This window comes from Leptonychotes weddellii, chromosome 16 (assembly GCF_054177405.1).
Source record: "Leptonychotes weddellii isolate Sample4059 chromosome 16, ASM5417740v2, whole genome shotgun sequence".
Taxonomy (NCBI): Eukaryota; Metazoa; Chordata; class Mammalia; order Carnivora; family Phocidae; genus Leptonychotes; species Leptonychotes weddellii.
The window spans coordinates 45,657,973-45,670,579 of record NC_138384.1 but is presented as its reverse complement, the minus strand read 5'-3'; the positions used below and the strand labels follow the sequence as shown (position 1 = coordinate 45,670,579).

Here is a 12,607-nt window from a genome sequence, read left to right as displayed (position 1 = left end):
TAATAACTGCTGTCAGTTCAGTCTTGTCATTACCAGTTTACTTTGTTATGGGTTGTTTAGTTAAACTGCATGTATAATGATGCATATTTGCCTCAATTCCATGTGCGTGTGGCCTGCAATTTCCCACTAATTAGACTCTTTAAAGACATTTCTGCAGTTATCTACTCAAATTTGCATCATCTGTTCCCCTCTTGCCAAAGCAGATGTACATAGCTCCCACCCACCCCCACTCCAGGAAATAATTTGCTTATTATCACTGAGTTCTTTTTCCACTGGAAAGTAGAAACTACGCAGGTGCAGACGGTTGGGATTTCTGTCCCACTGAAGTGAGAACCATCAAAATAGTGCAGACAAAAGGTGCTGGGCCTCAGTCAGACAGGCAGAGTGGGCCTGGGAGTGGGGAACAGACCTGGAGATTATCTAAAATACGGCAACAGACTGACCAATGACCTCAAACCCAGCCCCAGCCCCCATCTCAAAAGGATCTAGATGCTCACCATTTCCCCAAGAATCAAGAATCGGACTCCACTCCTCTCAAATGGCTTTATTTCCCCAGTGTGGGGAGCTGCAAATGGGATCTGTGATCCCTGTATCCCAAAGACCCTGCAGCCCTCTCCCGCCCAGCAGGCTGTGGCAGGGCCTTCAGAAGAGCAATGCCTGGGCTCCAGAGGCTGATCTTCCCGGAGCGGGACTGGTTCTAGGAGGAGCTGGGCCTGCGGTGGTTCGCATGGATGACACTCCCTGAGGTGGTCCTGACAGCAGCCCAGGTGGTCCTCCATGAGCATGGGGCCCGCGTGGAAAACAAGGCCAGGAGGTGCAAGGGTCAAGGACCAGTAGGACTTTGGGAGCAAAAACTCCCTATGGGGGCTACTCCTTGAAGTCTGCCAGCAGGGCTCAGTCTGGGGTGAAGAGAGGAGAGAGAACACGTGGTGGGGATGGAGAGGAAGACAGAAAAAAATGGAAGACTGGCAAACATAAGGAGAAAGGACGAAAAGCCCAAAGGAGACGGAGAGTGTGCCCCAGGGACAATGGAAGGGCGGCGAACGGGAGAAAAACACTCAGAGATAGAGGAACAAAAGCCCCAGGACGTAGGGTGGTGATGACAGAGGCCAGGGATAGACACAGGTGGACCCCACAACACTGACCTTTAGGCCCAGACAGGGTTGGAGGCGGTGGCCCCCCTGGGGGCAGCAACGCAGAGCGGCTCAGGGAGTCGGCCACCCAGCCCAGGACACGGCTACAGTGCTGGACCTGGGGAGCAGGAGGGACAGAAGGGCAGGAGACCAGAACCTCACACCACCACCCCCGCCCCAGCCACACTCCCCCAGCCTGGTCCGGGAGTCCTCACTTCCTGCTCCAGCCCTTTCAGATGCTGCTCATACTCGCGGATCTGCCTCAACTGCTTCAACGCTGCGTCCACCCTGCAACCCACGGCAACGAGGACATCAGGCCCATTCCCCGCCCCCGGTAGCCCCGCCCACCTCAGAAGCCCCGCCCCCAGAGGCCCGCCTTCCTCCCCAACACTCCGGGGCGCCGCCCCACTCAGGCTCCACCTGGAGCCCCGCGCCTCCCTAGCCCCAGTCCGGGGCTCCTCTCACCCAAGTCCCGGGACCCGCCCCCGAGGCCGGAAGCCCCGCCCCCAGCCAGGACCCGCCCTCACTTTTGCGACATGCGCTTCAGACGCTCGGAGTCACTCTCCCGCTTGTCACGCGCGCGCGCCAGCAGGAAATTCTCCTTCTGCACCGACTCCCATGTCAGCAGCCTCCGCTCTGCTTCCTTCGAGAGGTAGACCCCTGGGGGGCGGTGTTAGGACGGAGTCAAAGGGCCTGCCCCCTCCAGACCCAGCCTCCCCACCCAAGGCCTCCAGCGCGAGCCCTCGCAGACCACGCCCCGTGCAGCTCTAGGCCTCGCCCTAATATTTCACACCGGCCCCCTGACCGCCTAATCCCTGCCCACTAGTGCTCCCGGACATCTTCCCCCAGCGTATCCGTGCTCTTCTTTCTCTCCAGGTCCTGACCCCGGTGCTTTTCCCTTTTGTATCAAACCCCGTTCTCACGAAAATGTTCGAAGACCGGGGAGGGCGGCAAGCGGAACCGGCGCCTCTGTAGTTGCCGGATGAGGAGGCGCACGTGTGAGATGATGATAAGGGGCGGAGCCAGCGCGGGCCGAGAGTGAAATTCCCGGATGAGGCAGTAGCGCTGAGCCTTCCAATAGAGGTCGCTGTTTCCCTGTACTTTGCTGAAGGTGTGGCTGTGGGGACGAGAGAGGTCAAGGGTCACCAGAGGTCAAAGAGGGCAGATCAAGGTTAGATATTAGACAATATATTTGAAGTCCAAGGCAGCAGGCAGATGTCAGAATCAATAAGGTCAGAGGTATTACAGGATGCACTTAGAAGCTGGGTTAGGAGGGCAAAGAGTCAGATGTCAGAGGTCAAGTTGGGGATGGTGTCAGGAATTAAGATAGAGGTTATAGACAGGTTCAAAAGTCAGCTGAACACAAATAGCTAAAATCAGAAATGAAAATGGAGACATTACTACCAACTTTACAGAAATAAAAAGGATTATAAGAGAACACTATCACAATTGTATGCCAACAAATTAGATAACTTAAATGAAATAAGTGGACAAATTCCTAGAAACGTAAAAATTACCTAACTGACTCAAGAAGAAAAAGAAAATCTCTCAAAGACCTATAACAAATAAAGAGATTAAATCACTCATAAAAATGTCCCAACAACAACAAAAATCCCAGGCCCAGATGTTTTTGCTGGTGAATTCTATGAAACATAAAAAAAAACAACAACAAAACCAATCCTTCTCAAATTCTCCAAAAAAATTGAAGAGAACAGTTCCTGACTCATTCTATGAGGCCAGCAGCATTACCAACCCAGATAAAGATATCACAAGGAGGGGCACCTGAGTGGCTCAGTCGTTAAGCGTCTGCCTTCAGCTCAGGTCATGATCCCAGGGTCCTGGGATCGAGCCCCGCATTGGGCTCCCTACCCAGCGGGAAGCCTGCTTCTCCTTCTCCCACTCCCCCTGCTTGTGTTCCCTCTCTCGCTGTGTCTCTCTGTCAAATAAATAAATAAAATCTTAAAAAAAAACAAAGATATCACAAGGAAACAAAATTACAGACCAATATTTTTTATGAATACACATGCAAATATCCTCAATAAAATACTAACAAACCTAATTCAGCTGCATATTAAAAGGATTATACACCATGACCAAGTGGGATTTATCCCACTAATGCAAAGGTGATTCAACATGCAAAAGTCAATATAATACACCACATTAATAGAACAAAGAGAAAAAAACCACATGATCACCTCAAGTGACAGACACAGAAAAGGCATTTGACAAAGTCCAACACCCTTTCATGGTAAAAAAAAATTTTTAACTCAGAAAAATAGTATTAAAAGGAACATTCCTCAACATGGATACAGGGTACTTATGAAAAACCTACGGCTAACATACTCAATGAAGAAAGACTGAAAGCTTTCCGCTAAAATAAGAAACAAGACAAGGATGCCCACTCTCACCACAGCTATTCATCATCATACTGAAAGTTATAGTCGGAGCAATTAAACAAGAACAAGAAATAAAAGGCATCCAAATTGGAAAGGAAGACAAACTATTTCTATTCACAAATGACATGATCCTATTTCAAAAATCTCAGAGAATCAAAAGAAACAATCCAAAAAGGAAATTAAGAAAGCAATTCCATTTACAATAGAATCTTAAAAAACAAAGCACCGAGGAATAAATTTAACCAAGATGAAAGACTTTTACACTAAAAATTACAAAACAATACTGAAAGAAATTTAAAAGAGCACCTAAATAAGTGGAAAGACAACCTGTGTTCATGAGTACAAAGATTTAATACTGTTAACATCAGAATACTACCCAAAGCAATCTACAGATTGAATGCAATTCTTATCAAAATTGTGACAGTCTTGGCACGCCTGGGTGGCTCAGTTGGTTAAGCGGCTGCCTACGGCTCAGGTCATGATCCTGGGGTCCTGGGATCGAGCCCCACGTCTGGCTCCCTGCTCAGTGGAGAGCCTGCTTCTCCCTCCCCCTCTGCCTGCCACTCTGCCTACTTGTGCTCTCTCTTTCTCTGTCAAATAAATAAAAGCTTTAAAAAAAACCAAAAAACAAAAAAACACCAAAATTGTGACAGCGTTTTTTGCAGAAAAATAAAAGCCAATCCTCAAATTTATATGGAATTGCAAGGGAGCCTGAATAGCTAAAGAAATCTTGAAAAAGAACAAAGTTGGAGGACTCAGACTTCCTAATTCGAAAATTTGCTCCAAAATCAAAATAGTGTGGTACTGGCCAACGACTGACATATCGACCAATGGAACAGAAATGAGAGTCCAGAAATAAACCCATACATCTATGAGTATTATGGGTTGAATTGTGTCCCCTTTCCACCAAACGAGATATGTTGAAATCCTAATCTCTAGTACCTCAGAATGTGACTTATTTGGAAGTAGGGTCTTTACAAAAGTAATCAAGTTAAAATGAAGTTGTTAGGGTTGGTCCCAAGTCTAACAAGGCTGGTGTCCTTATGAAAAGGGGAAATTTGGACCCAGATATGCACACAGGGAGAATACCATATGAAGATGAAGGTAGAGGTTACAATGATCCATCTACAAGCCAAAGATTGCCAGCAATCCACCAGAAGGTAGGAGAGAGGCAGGGAACAGATTCTCCTTCACAGCCTTTAGAAGAACCAATCCTATCCATACTTTGATTTTGGACTTAGGGCATCCAGAACTGTGATGGAAAAGTTTGTTATTTAAAACCATCCACTTCTTGGTACTTTGTTAGGGAAGCCCCAGGAAACTAATACAATGGCCAAATGATTTTTAACAAGAGTGACAAGTCCATTCAATGTGGGAAAAAATAGTCTCTTAAACACAGAGACCTGGAACAACTGGATTTCTGCATGCAAGAAGAACAAAGTTGGACCCCTACCTCACACTATATACAAAAATTAAGTCAAAACAGACCAACAACCTGAATATAAGAGCTAAAACCATAAAACATAGGAATGAAACTTTATTAACTTAGACTTGGTGACTGGTCCTTAGATAGGACACCAGTGTACAAATAACAAAATTTTAAACTTTTGTGCATCAAAGGGGATTATCAAGAACAGGAAAAGGCAACCAGCAGAATGGGAGAAAATATTTGCAAATCATATACCTGATAGGAGTTTAACATGCAGAATATACAACGAACTGCTATAACTCAACAACAAAAAGACAAACCACCAAATTTAAAAACAGGCAAAAGACCTGAATAAACATTTTCCAAAGAAGATGTACAAATGGCCAATAAGCACATGGAAAGATGCTCAACGTCTTTAGTCATTAGGAAATGCAAATCAAAACCACAATCAAATACCAGTTCATACCCACTAACTAGGGTGGCTGTAATTTTTTGAAAAGGAACATAACAACTCTAGGCAAGGCTGTGGAGAAATCGGAACTCACATACATCGCTAATGAGAACAGAAGATGGTGCCACTCCTGCAGAAAACAGTTTCAAAAAGCTAAACAGAATTACCACAGCATACCCAGCATTCTATTTAGAAATATATCCAAAAGAAATAAAAGCAGAGACTCAAACAGGTACATGAACACTAATGTTCATTGCAGCATTATCCACAATAGCCAAGGGATGGAAACAACCAAGTTTCCATGAACAGATGAATGGATAACAAAATGTGATAGACTGATCAACGGAATATTATTCAGCCATAAAAAAAAGAGTACTGATCCGTGCTACAACATGGATAAACACTGAAAACATTATGCTAAGTGAAATAAGCCAGGCAGAAAATGATGAATATTGTATAAATCCACGTGTACGAAACCTCTAGAATAAGCAAATTCCTAAAGACAGAAAGCAGATTCCAGGTTACCAGGGGCTAGGGAGGTAGTGGGGAATGGGAAGTTATTGCTTGCTCAGTGGGTACACACTTTTTGTGTTTGGAGTGATAAAATTTTTTGGAAATAGTGGTAATGGTTGTAAAACATTATGAATTTAATTAATGCCATTGAATTTGTACACTTAAAATTGGCAAGTTATATGTATTTTGCCACAATAAATTTTTTTTTTTTTTTTTTTAATAGTCTGGGCCCAGGGAGAGGATCAGAGTCCAAAGTCCAGGTCAGGAGCAGAGTCTGAATTCTGGGACTAAAGAGAGAATTGATTTAGGCTGGTGTCAAGAATCATGCTGGGGTCAGGGTCAAGCTGGGTGAGGTCAGATCAGAGAGCAGTCAGGCCTCACCTGAACATGGCGATGAGCAAATTGAGCAGCAGGATGTTGGCCACGAGCAGGAAAATGATGAGAAGGAGAACCACCAGCCAGTTGGCATAAAGCGAGACACAGGAGCCTGCCTGCGCCCCCGGCGGGCGAGCCCAGAAGCCCTGCTCTAACGAGCAGTTGACTTGCTCCATGAGGGCCACTGTAAAGGGAGACACTCAGAGATGGGGCCAGGGAGACAGAGACCAGAGAAAAACAGAAATTCGGAGGGGCGTGGGGGAGAGAGACCCAGAGAGACGGAGACAGAATCCCAGAGAGAGAAAGAGGAGGGGGCAGAGACCCAGAGGCAGGGAACAGAAATACGGAGAGAGAGGCGGGCAGAGTCCCATAGGGATGAAGGAGGGTAGGGGCTACTCAGAGACCTGGAGAGAGAGAGACGCAGAGACTTAAGGAGAGGGGTATAGAGACCCAGGGACGGGGAGCACTGGGAGGGGGGACTCGGAGGGAGGGCGTCAGGCCCTCTCATTCCTCCATACCGTCCATGTCCTCCTGGGGGATCTGCCCAAAGATCTGCAGGTAGGGCCGGTAGAAGACACGGCGCAGGATACTCGGGAGGTCACGATCCCGGGGCCTAAGGAGCCCCTCCGTGGCCACCCCGTAGGCAACCAGCCACACACCAAGGAAGAAGAGGAAGAAGAACACGTCCTTCATCTGCGAGGTAGGAAGAGAAGACCAAGTCTGGCCCCGCCCCGACCCCGCCCCGACCCCGCCCACCGAAGGGGCCCCTGTATTTTCAGATTTTAATGTTTGGCCCCGCCCAGACCCCGCCCCCCGCCCTGCTCTGCGCACGCGTGCCCACACCGCCCCGCCCCTTCCTCTGGACCCGCCCATCCGGCCCCGCCTCCCTCACCATCTTGTTCACGATGACGATTTTGGGTCCCAGCTCTTTGTTGACCGTGAAGATGTGCAGCAATCGTAGCGTGAAGACCATGAAGTCGAGGCAGAGGAGAGTGCGGCCCAGGTCATACAGTCCGGGGAGCAATCTGGGATGCGGGGAGACGCGGCGGGGGTCACTCGGGTCACGGGGTGCAAAGGAAAACCCGGGTCTTCCCAACACCAGGCTTCGGGGTGACCCTGGAGGGGCCGCAGCCGGGACCCTCCGATTCACCCGGGTTTACCCAGATTTCACAGCGCCAAGATGAGCCGCGCAGGGCGCTGGCACCCGCTTAAAAATGGCTGCATAAATCAGAGCCCTGGCTAAAATTCGGGAGGCCCCTGTAACAAGTTGGAAAAACTGCCAGAATATTTGTCCAACCTATAAAAGGCAAAATATAGAGAGTTCCAGCAAACGAGTAAGCAGAAGACAAACGACCTAAAGGAGAGTGGATAAAGAGAACACACAATTCACAGAGGAAGGTCAAATGGCCAGTAACATGGGCAATCCCTATGGGGAAAATTTAAAAATTATATCCCTATTTGCATCATCATGTACTTGAACTCTGAATGGATTAAAAACCTAGAGTAGAAGGCAAGGGGCGCCTGCATGGCTCAGTAGGTTAAGCCATGATCTCAGGGTCCTGAGGTAAACCCCGCCTCCGCCTCCGCTGAGTGTGGCACCTGCTTAAGCTTCTCTTTCTCCCTCTCCCTCGGCCCCCCCAACTCTCTCAAAAATAAAATAAAAAAGTACTTTTTAAAAAAAAACCTAGAGTAAAAGGCAAAACATTAAAATCTGAAAATACAGAAGAATTTCATGAGCTTGATAGGATGAGATGTCACAAAACAAAACAAAAAAAGCCTTCTACACAAGTAATATATATATAAAATCACAATACAGGAAAAGACTGATGAATTTGACTACTCTGAAATATAAAACTTCCATGCATCAAAAGATAACATAAATATGATCAACAGAGAAAGGCAAAACTATCTGCCAAAAATGCATGACCTAAATTTGATCACGAGAGAACTGAGACAAACTCAAATGGAGGCAGATCCTACAAAATAACTGGACTGGACTGTTCAAAAGTGTTAAGATCATAAAAGCCAAAGAAGGACTGAAGAACTGGATTGGCTCCCGGGACAGAAAAAGGACATCCATGGGACAGTTGGTAAAATGTAAGATCTCCTGGTTTTGATAATGGAAGATGTTGACATCTGGGGATCTGGGTGAAAGATGTAGAGGAATTCTTTGTACTGTTTTTGCCATACTTTTTTATAAGTCTCGGGTTGTTTCAGATACAAACTTAAAGAATAAAAGAATGTTTAAGATAATATACAAACGTGAAAAGAAGCTGCAGACAGAAGGTATTTAGAACAAAACCACCAAGATTTAGGGCACCTGGGCTGGCACAGGCAGTGTTCCACTTTTGATCTCAGGGTTGTGAGTTCAAGTATTCACCCATGTTGGGTGTAGACATTACTTAAAAATAAAATCTTACAAAAACAAAAAACACCAAGGGTTAGGAGAGCACCTACCCGTACGCATATACAAGAGATCAACAAACATAAATGAATATGTATTTTCTAAAACGGCGGCGGCAAGGCTATGAAAAGACATTGACAGAAGGACAAGTGGCCATTTGCTATGAACAGATGCCCAAGCTAACTAGTAGTCAGGGATGCATAAATTTTAAGACAAGAAGTCATTTTTACCCATCAGAATGGAAAAAAGAAAAAAAAATCTAAAGGTTAAATTAGCTACAAAATTTTAAAGACATGACATGCCAAGACCCAAAACATCCATGTTTCCAAGGATGTTTTGACGTGCCCTTTGCGCTCTCTCTCTCGGCACCACAAAGTATGATCTGGAAGCTACAGAAGAAATGAACTAACATGACACAGCCCAGTCTTGGCAACAGAAAATATTTGAGGTGAATTCCTGATGATCTGGTTTTGTTTATGCTAAAAACTAAGCAGAAACAGTTAGGTTTTTATGGACTAAAAAAGTGACAGGACATTCAAGCTTCCCTGGTAAAATGTGAATCTGTAGGGGCCGCCGGCTCTTGGGCAGGGCATGGGATTCTTGATCTCAGAGTTGTGAGTTCGAGCCCCACATTGGGAGTAGAGATGACTTAAATTTTTTTAGGGGCACCTGGGTGGCTCAGTCATTAAGCGTCTGACTTCGGCTCAGGTCATGATCTCAGGGTCCTGGGATCGAGCCCCACATCAGGCTCCCTGCTCTGCAGAAAGCCTGCTTCTCCCTCTCCCACTCCCCCTGCTTGTGTTCCCTCTCTCGCTGTGTCTCTCTCTGTCAAGTAAATAAATAAAATCTTTAAAAAAAATTTTTTTTAATCTTAAAAAAAAATGTGAATCTATAAAATTTGACCCAGGAAAACTGGACCCGAATGACATAAAAGCCCCAACGTAAAATTCACAAACACAGAACCTAGATTTTGGCAAAATTCAGGTCCATTCAATACAACACCAATGATGAGCCAAATATTTGTTGTACGACTTACCCCAAATAATAATTAACGAAGTTGAAATAATTTCAGAAACTAAAACTGAAATGTGTTTAACTGCCCTGCAGATAAAACTGATTGAGGAAATTTGCAGAAATGAAAACCATTCCTTGATAAGAGCTTATCTGTACTGGTAAAAATTCTGGTAAAAAAATAATTACACGGATCATTATAATTACGCGCTGTGAGGAAGGAACTGCAAGCTGCCCGGAGGGGCTGGAGCCTGGATGAAGAAAAGGGAAAGGAATGGGGATGCAGGCCTGCAGAGCTGGACGGGTCTCCACCAGGCAGCGCCCCCAGGACCGGGTCCAGGGGCGCTGGGCAGCCCGGGGAAGCAGGCAGGGGCAGGACAGCTCTGAGAGTAAAAAGAGTCTTGTGGGGATGGACTGGAGGGAAGAGGGGAGTCCTGGAGGCTGGGGCGAGGGGGCGGCAGAGCGGGGAAGGTGAGCGTGCCCCCCACCCCCCCACCTCCGGGCCTGGCCCCTGTCTGGGGGAAGACTGAGTTCAGCGGGGCTTCCCGTGCAGCCGCAGGGCCAGGTCTGGGGGAGCAGAGAAAAGCCCGCCCGACCTGCAGATCTAGAAAAACAGTGAGGCCCTTGCCCTAGTCCGGCCGTCCCTAAAGCCAGATACCCAGGTGTGAGCGAACTGCCTGGGGGCCATCTGGATGCGGTGCTTTCGATCAAGAAGGGGCTTTCGTGCGTGTTTCCGGGAAAAGCGGGGTTGGCTCCAGCCCAGCAGAGAGGCGCGGAGTGGCAAGCAGCAGGGACACTCACCGGCAGCCGACGCCCAGGAGGAAGCAGGTGAGGGCCACCAGGTCGCACTGGTTCCAGGTGTCAGCGAGGTAGAGGCTCAGCCGGTGGCGCAGCGGGGCCCGCTGGGGGCCGGGCCCGGGGCCCCGGGTGGTCAGGCTGCTCCAGCCGCCGCCCAGGCCCTGCCGGAGCTCCTCGCAGAGCAGGGTGAAGACCCAGAAGTAGAGCAGCAGCTCCAGGGCACCGGGCGCCTCGGGCTGGAAGTCGAGGAGCAGCACCCGGGCGAACACCAGCAGGAAGAGGAGGTAGCTGACCACGTTGCCCATGAAGGCGGTCACCGGCGCCCCCCAGAACTGGGGCCAGCGGCGCAGGCGTGGGGGGCACCCGCCGCAGCAGCCCCTGCGTGGGCCCCAGCGCCGCACGGCCGTCTTCTCGGGGGTCTCTGCCAGCCTGGGGGGGGGGAAGGGGGGAAGGGAGGAGGGCTCAGCCTGACCTCTGAGCCCCTCTTCACCGTCATCAAGACCTCTCACCATTCACATCTGACCTCTAACCCTGCTTGACCTGAAACCAAGTCCCCTGTCTACCATCCCCTTGACTTTTGACCCCTGTATCTAACCTCTGACCTCTGAGATCTACCCTCAAGACTGCTGACCTTCCGCCTCTGACCTTCTCCACCCTCTGACCCTGGTCTGACTTCTAACTTCAGGTCCCTCTTCTTTCACCTTCACAACCCCTGACTCTGTCTGACCTTGGACCATCTACCTGACCTCTGACCCCCTCACTTTCATGACCTCAGCTCCCCAGGTTTGACAGCCCGGTGCCTGAATATTAACTTCTGACCCAGAAAGTCTGATGTCAGATTGTCCAGCCCAGTGTGCCTCATATCTGACCTCAGAGCAAACAGCCGTATTTGGCTTCTGAATTCTGACCTTGGTCCACTCCTACCTCTGACCCTTCTTGTCCAAGTTCTGACCCTCTGTCCCAATTTCATCCTGACTCTTCATTCTGACCTCAAACCAGAAATGCCAAAATGAATAATACAAATAAACTCAACAAGCTAACAGGAAAAATAAACTGGCTTGGAGAGGCATCTTCTTTTTATAAACCAAGCAGAAAGAAAATAACCCCAAAGTGGAAACAACCCAAATGTGCATCAACTGATCCATGGATAAATCAAATGTCGTCCATCCATACAACAGAATATTATTTAGCACTAAAAAGGAATGGAGCACTGATGCGAGCTACCACTTGGAGAAACCTTGAAAACAAGACGCTAAGTTAATGAGACCAATCATAGAAGGCCACAAAGCATATGACTCCATTCATACAAAACGTCAGGAATAGGGAAATTCTTTGAGACGGAAAGCCAATTATTGGCCGCCGAGGGCTGGGGGAAGGGAGGAATACAGAGTGACCATTAAGGGGTACAGAGTTTCTTGTTGTGGTGACAAAAATGTTTTAAGATTGATTGTGGTGACAATTGCACAATTCTGTGAATGTACCAAAAACCACTGAATTGTAACACCTTAAATGGGTGAACTGAATGATATGTGGATTTTATCTCAGTAAAGCTGTTCTCAAGAAAACAAGAGGAAAGAATTATAAAAGCTAAAGAAAGTGCAATGCAGAGAGGACAGGAAGTTCCCTAATGTCGAGGGAAAACAGACTTGGTATTTTGCATCTCACCCTCTGTGGGGCCCTGGGAACAAAAATGTGTGGTCACAATGCTCCCCACCATCCGCCATCTTGAATCAGGCACAACCAGGCCGCACAGATTCCTGGGCCCGTCCTGAGCCTCCCTGGGGGAGAATCCAGGAATCTGTCCTTTTACAAAGCTCACCATGGAGGTGGCTCTCCACAGCTTCGGGAACAAGAAGATCTGGGTTCAAATCCCACCTCTACCACCTACAAATCACATGAGCTGAGGCAAGTGACTTAGTGCCTCGGTGATTGCAACTGTGAAATGGGGATGATAATAGACCCTACTGCATTGGGTTGTTGAGAAAATAAACTGATTTTCTAAAGGATTCAGCGCACTGGCTACCCTCTGTAAGTGTTCTGTGGCATCAGCTAATGTCACTGTCACTGATCGTCATGGTGCAAAAGTTGGGAACTCCC

The 12,607-nt window shown here is 47.8% G+C and overlaps 1 protein-coding gene across 7 annotated transcripts in view; it reads right to left on the bottom strand.

The window, feature by feature from the left end:
- Window positions 1–529: 529 nt before the first annotated feature.
- TRPM4 (transient receptor potential cation channel subfamily M member 4) overlaps window positions 530–12,607 on the bottom strand; it is a 37,122-nt gene continuing 25,044 nt past the window's right edge. For 4 of the 7 annotated variants that reach the window (XM_081807611.1, XM_081807613.1, XM_081807614.1 and 1 more), the window contains 9 exons: window positions 10,514–10,939; window positions 7,190–7,322; window positions 6,816–6,990; window positions 6,304–6,481; window positions 2,057–2,250; window positions 1,661–1,793; window positions 1,349–1,421; window positions 1,146–1,251; window positions 530–899 (listed from right to left, as the gene is read on the bottom strand). In XM_081807611.1, the coding sequence (XP_081663737.1) occupies window positions 895–899; window positions 1,146–1,251; window positions 1,349–1,421; window positions 1,661–1,793; window positions 2,057–2,250; window positions 6,304–6,481; window positions 6,816–6,990; window positions 7,190–7,322; window positions 10,514–10,939 (1,423 nt within the window). In that variant the 3' untranslated portion in view covers window positions 530–894. Of the gene's footprint in view, window positions 900–1,145; window positions 1,252–1,348; window positions 1,422–1,660; window positions 1,794–2,056; window positions 2,251–6,303; window positions 6,482–6,815; window positions 6,991–7,189; window positions 7,323–10,513; window positions 10,940–12,607 lie in introns of those variants that run through there. The other 3 variants (XR_014141034.1, XR_014141035.1, XR_014141036.1) reach the window with 3 other exon arrangements.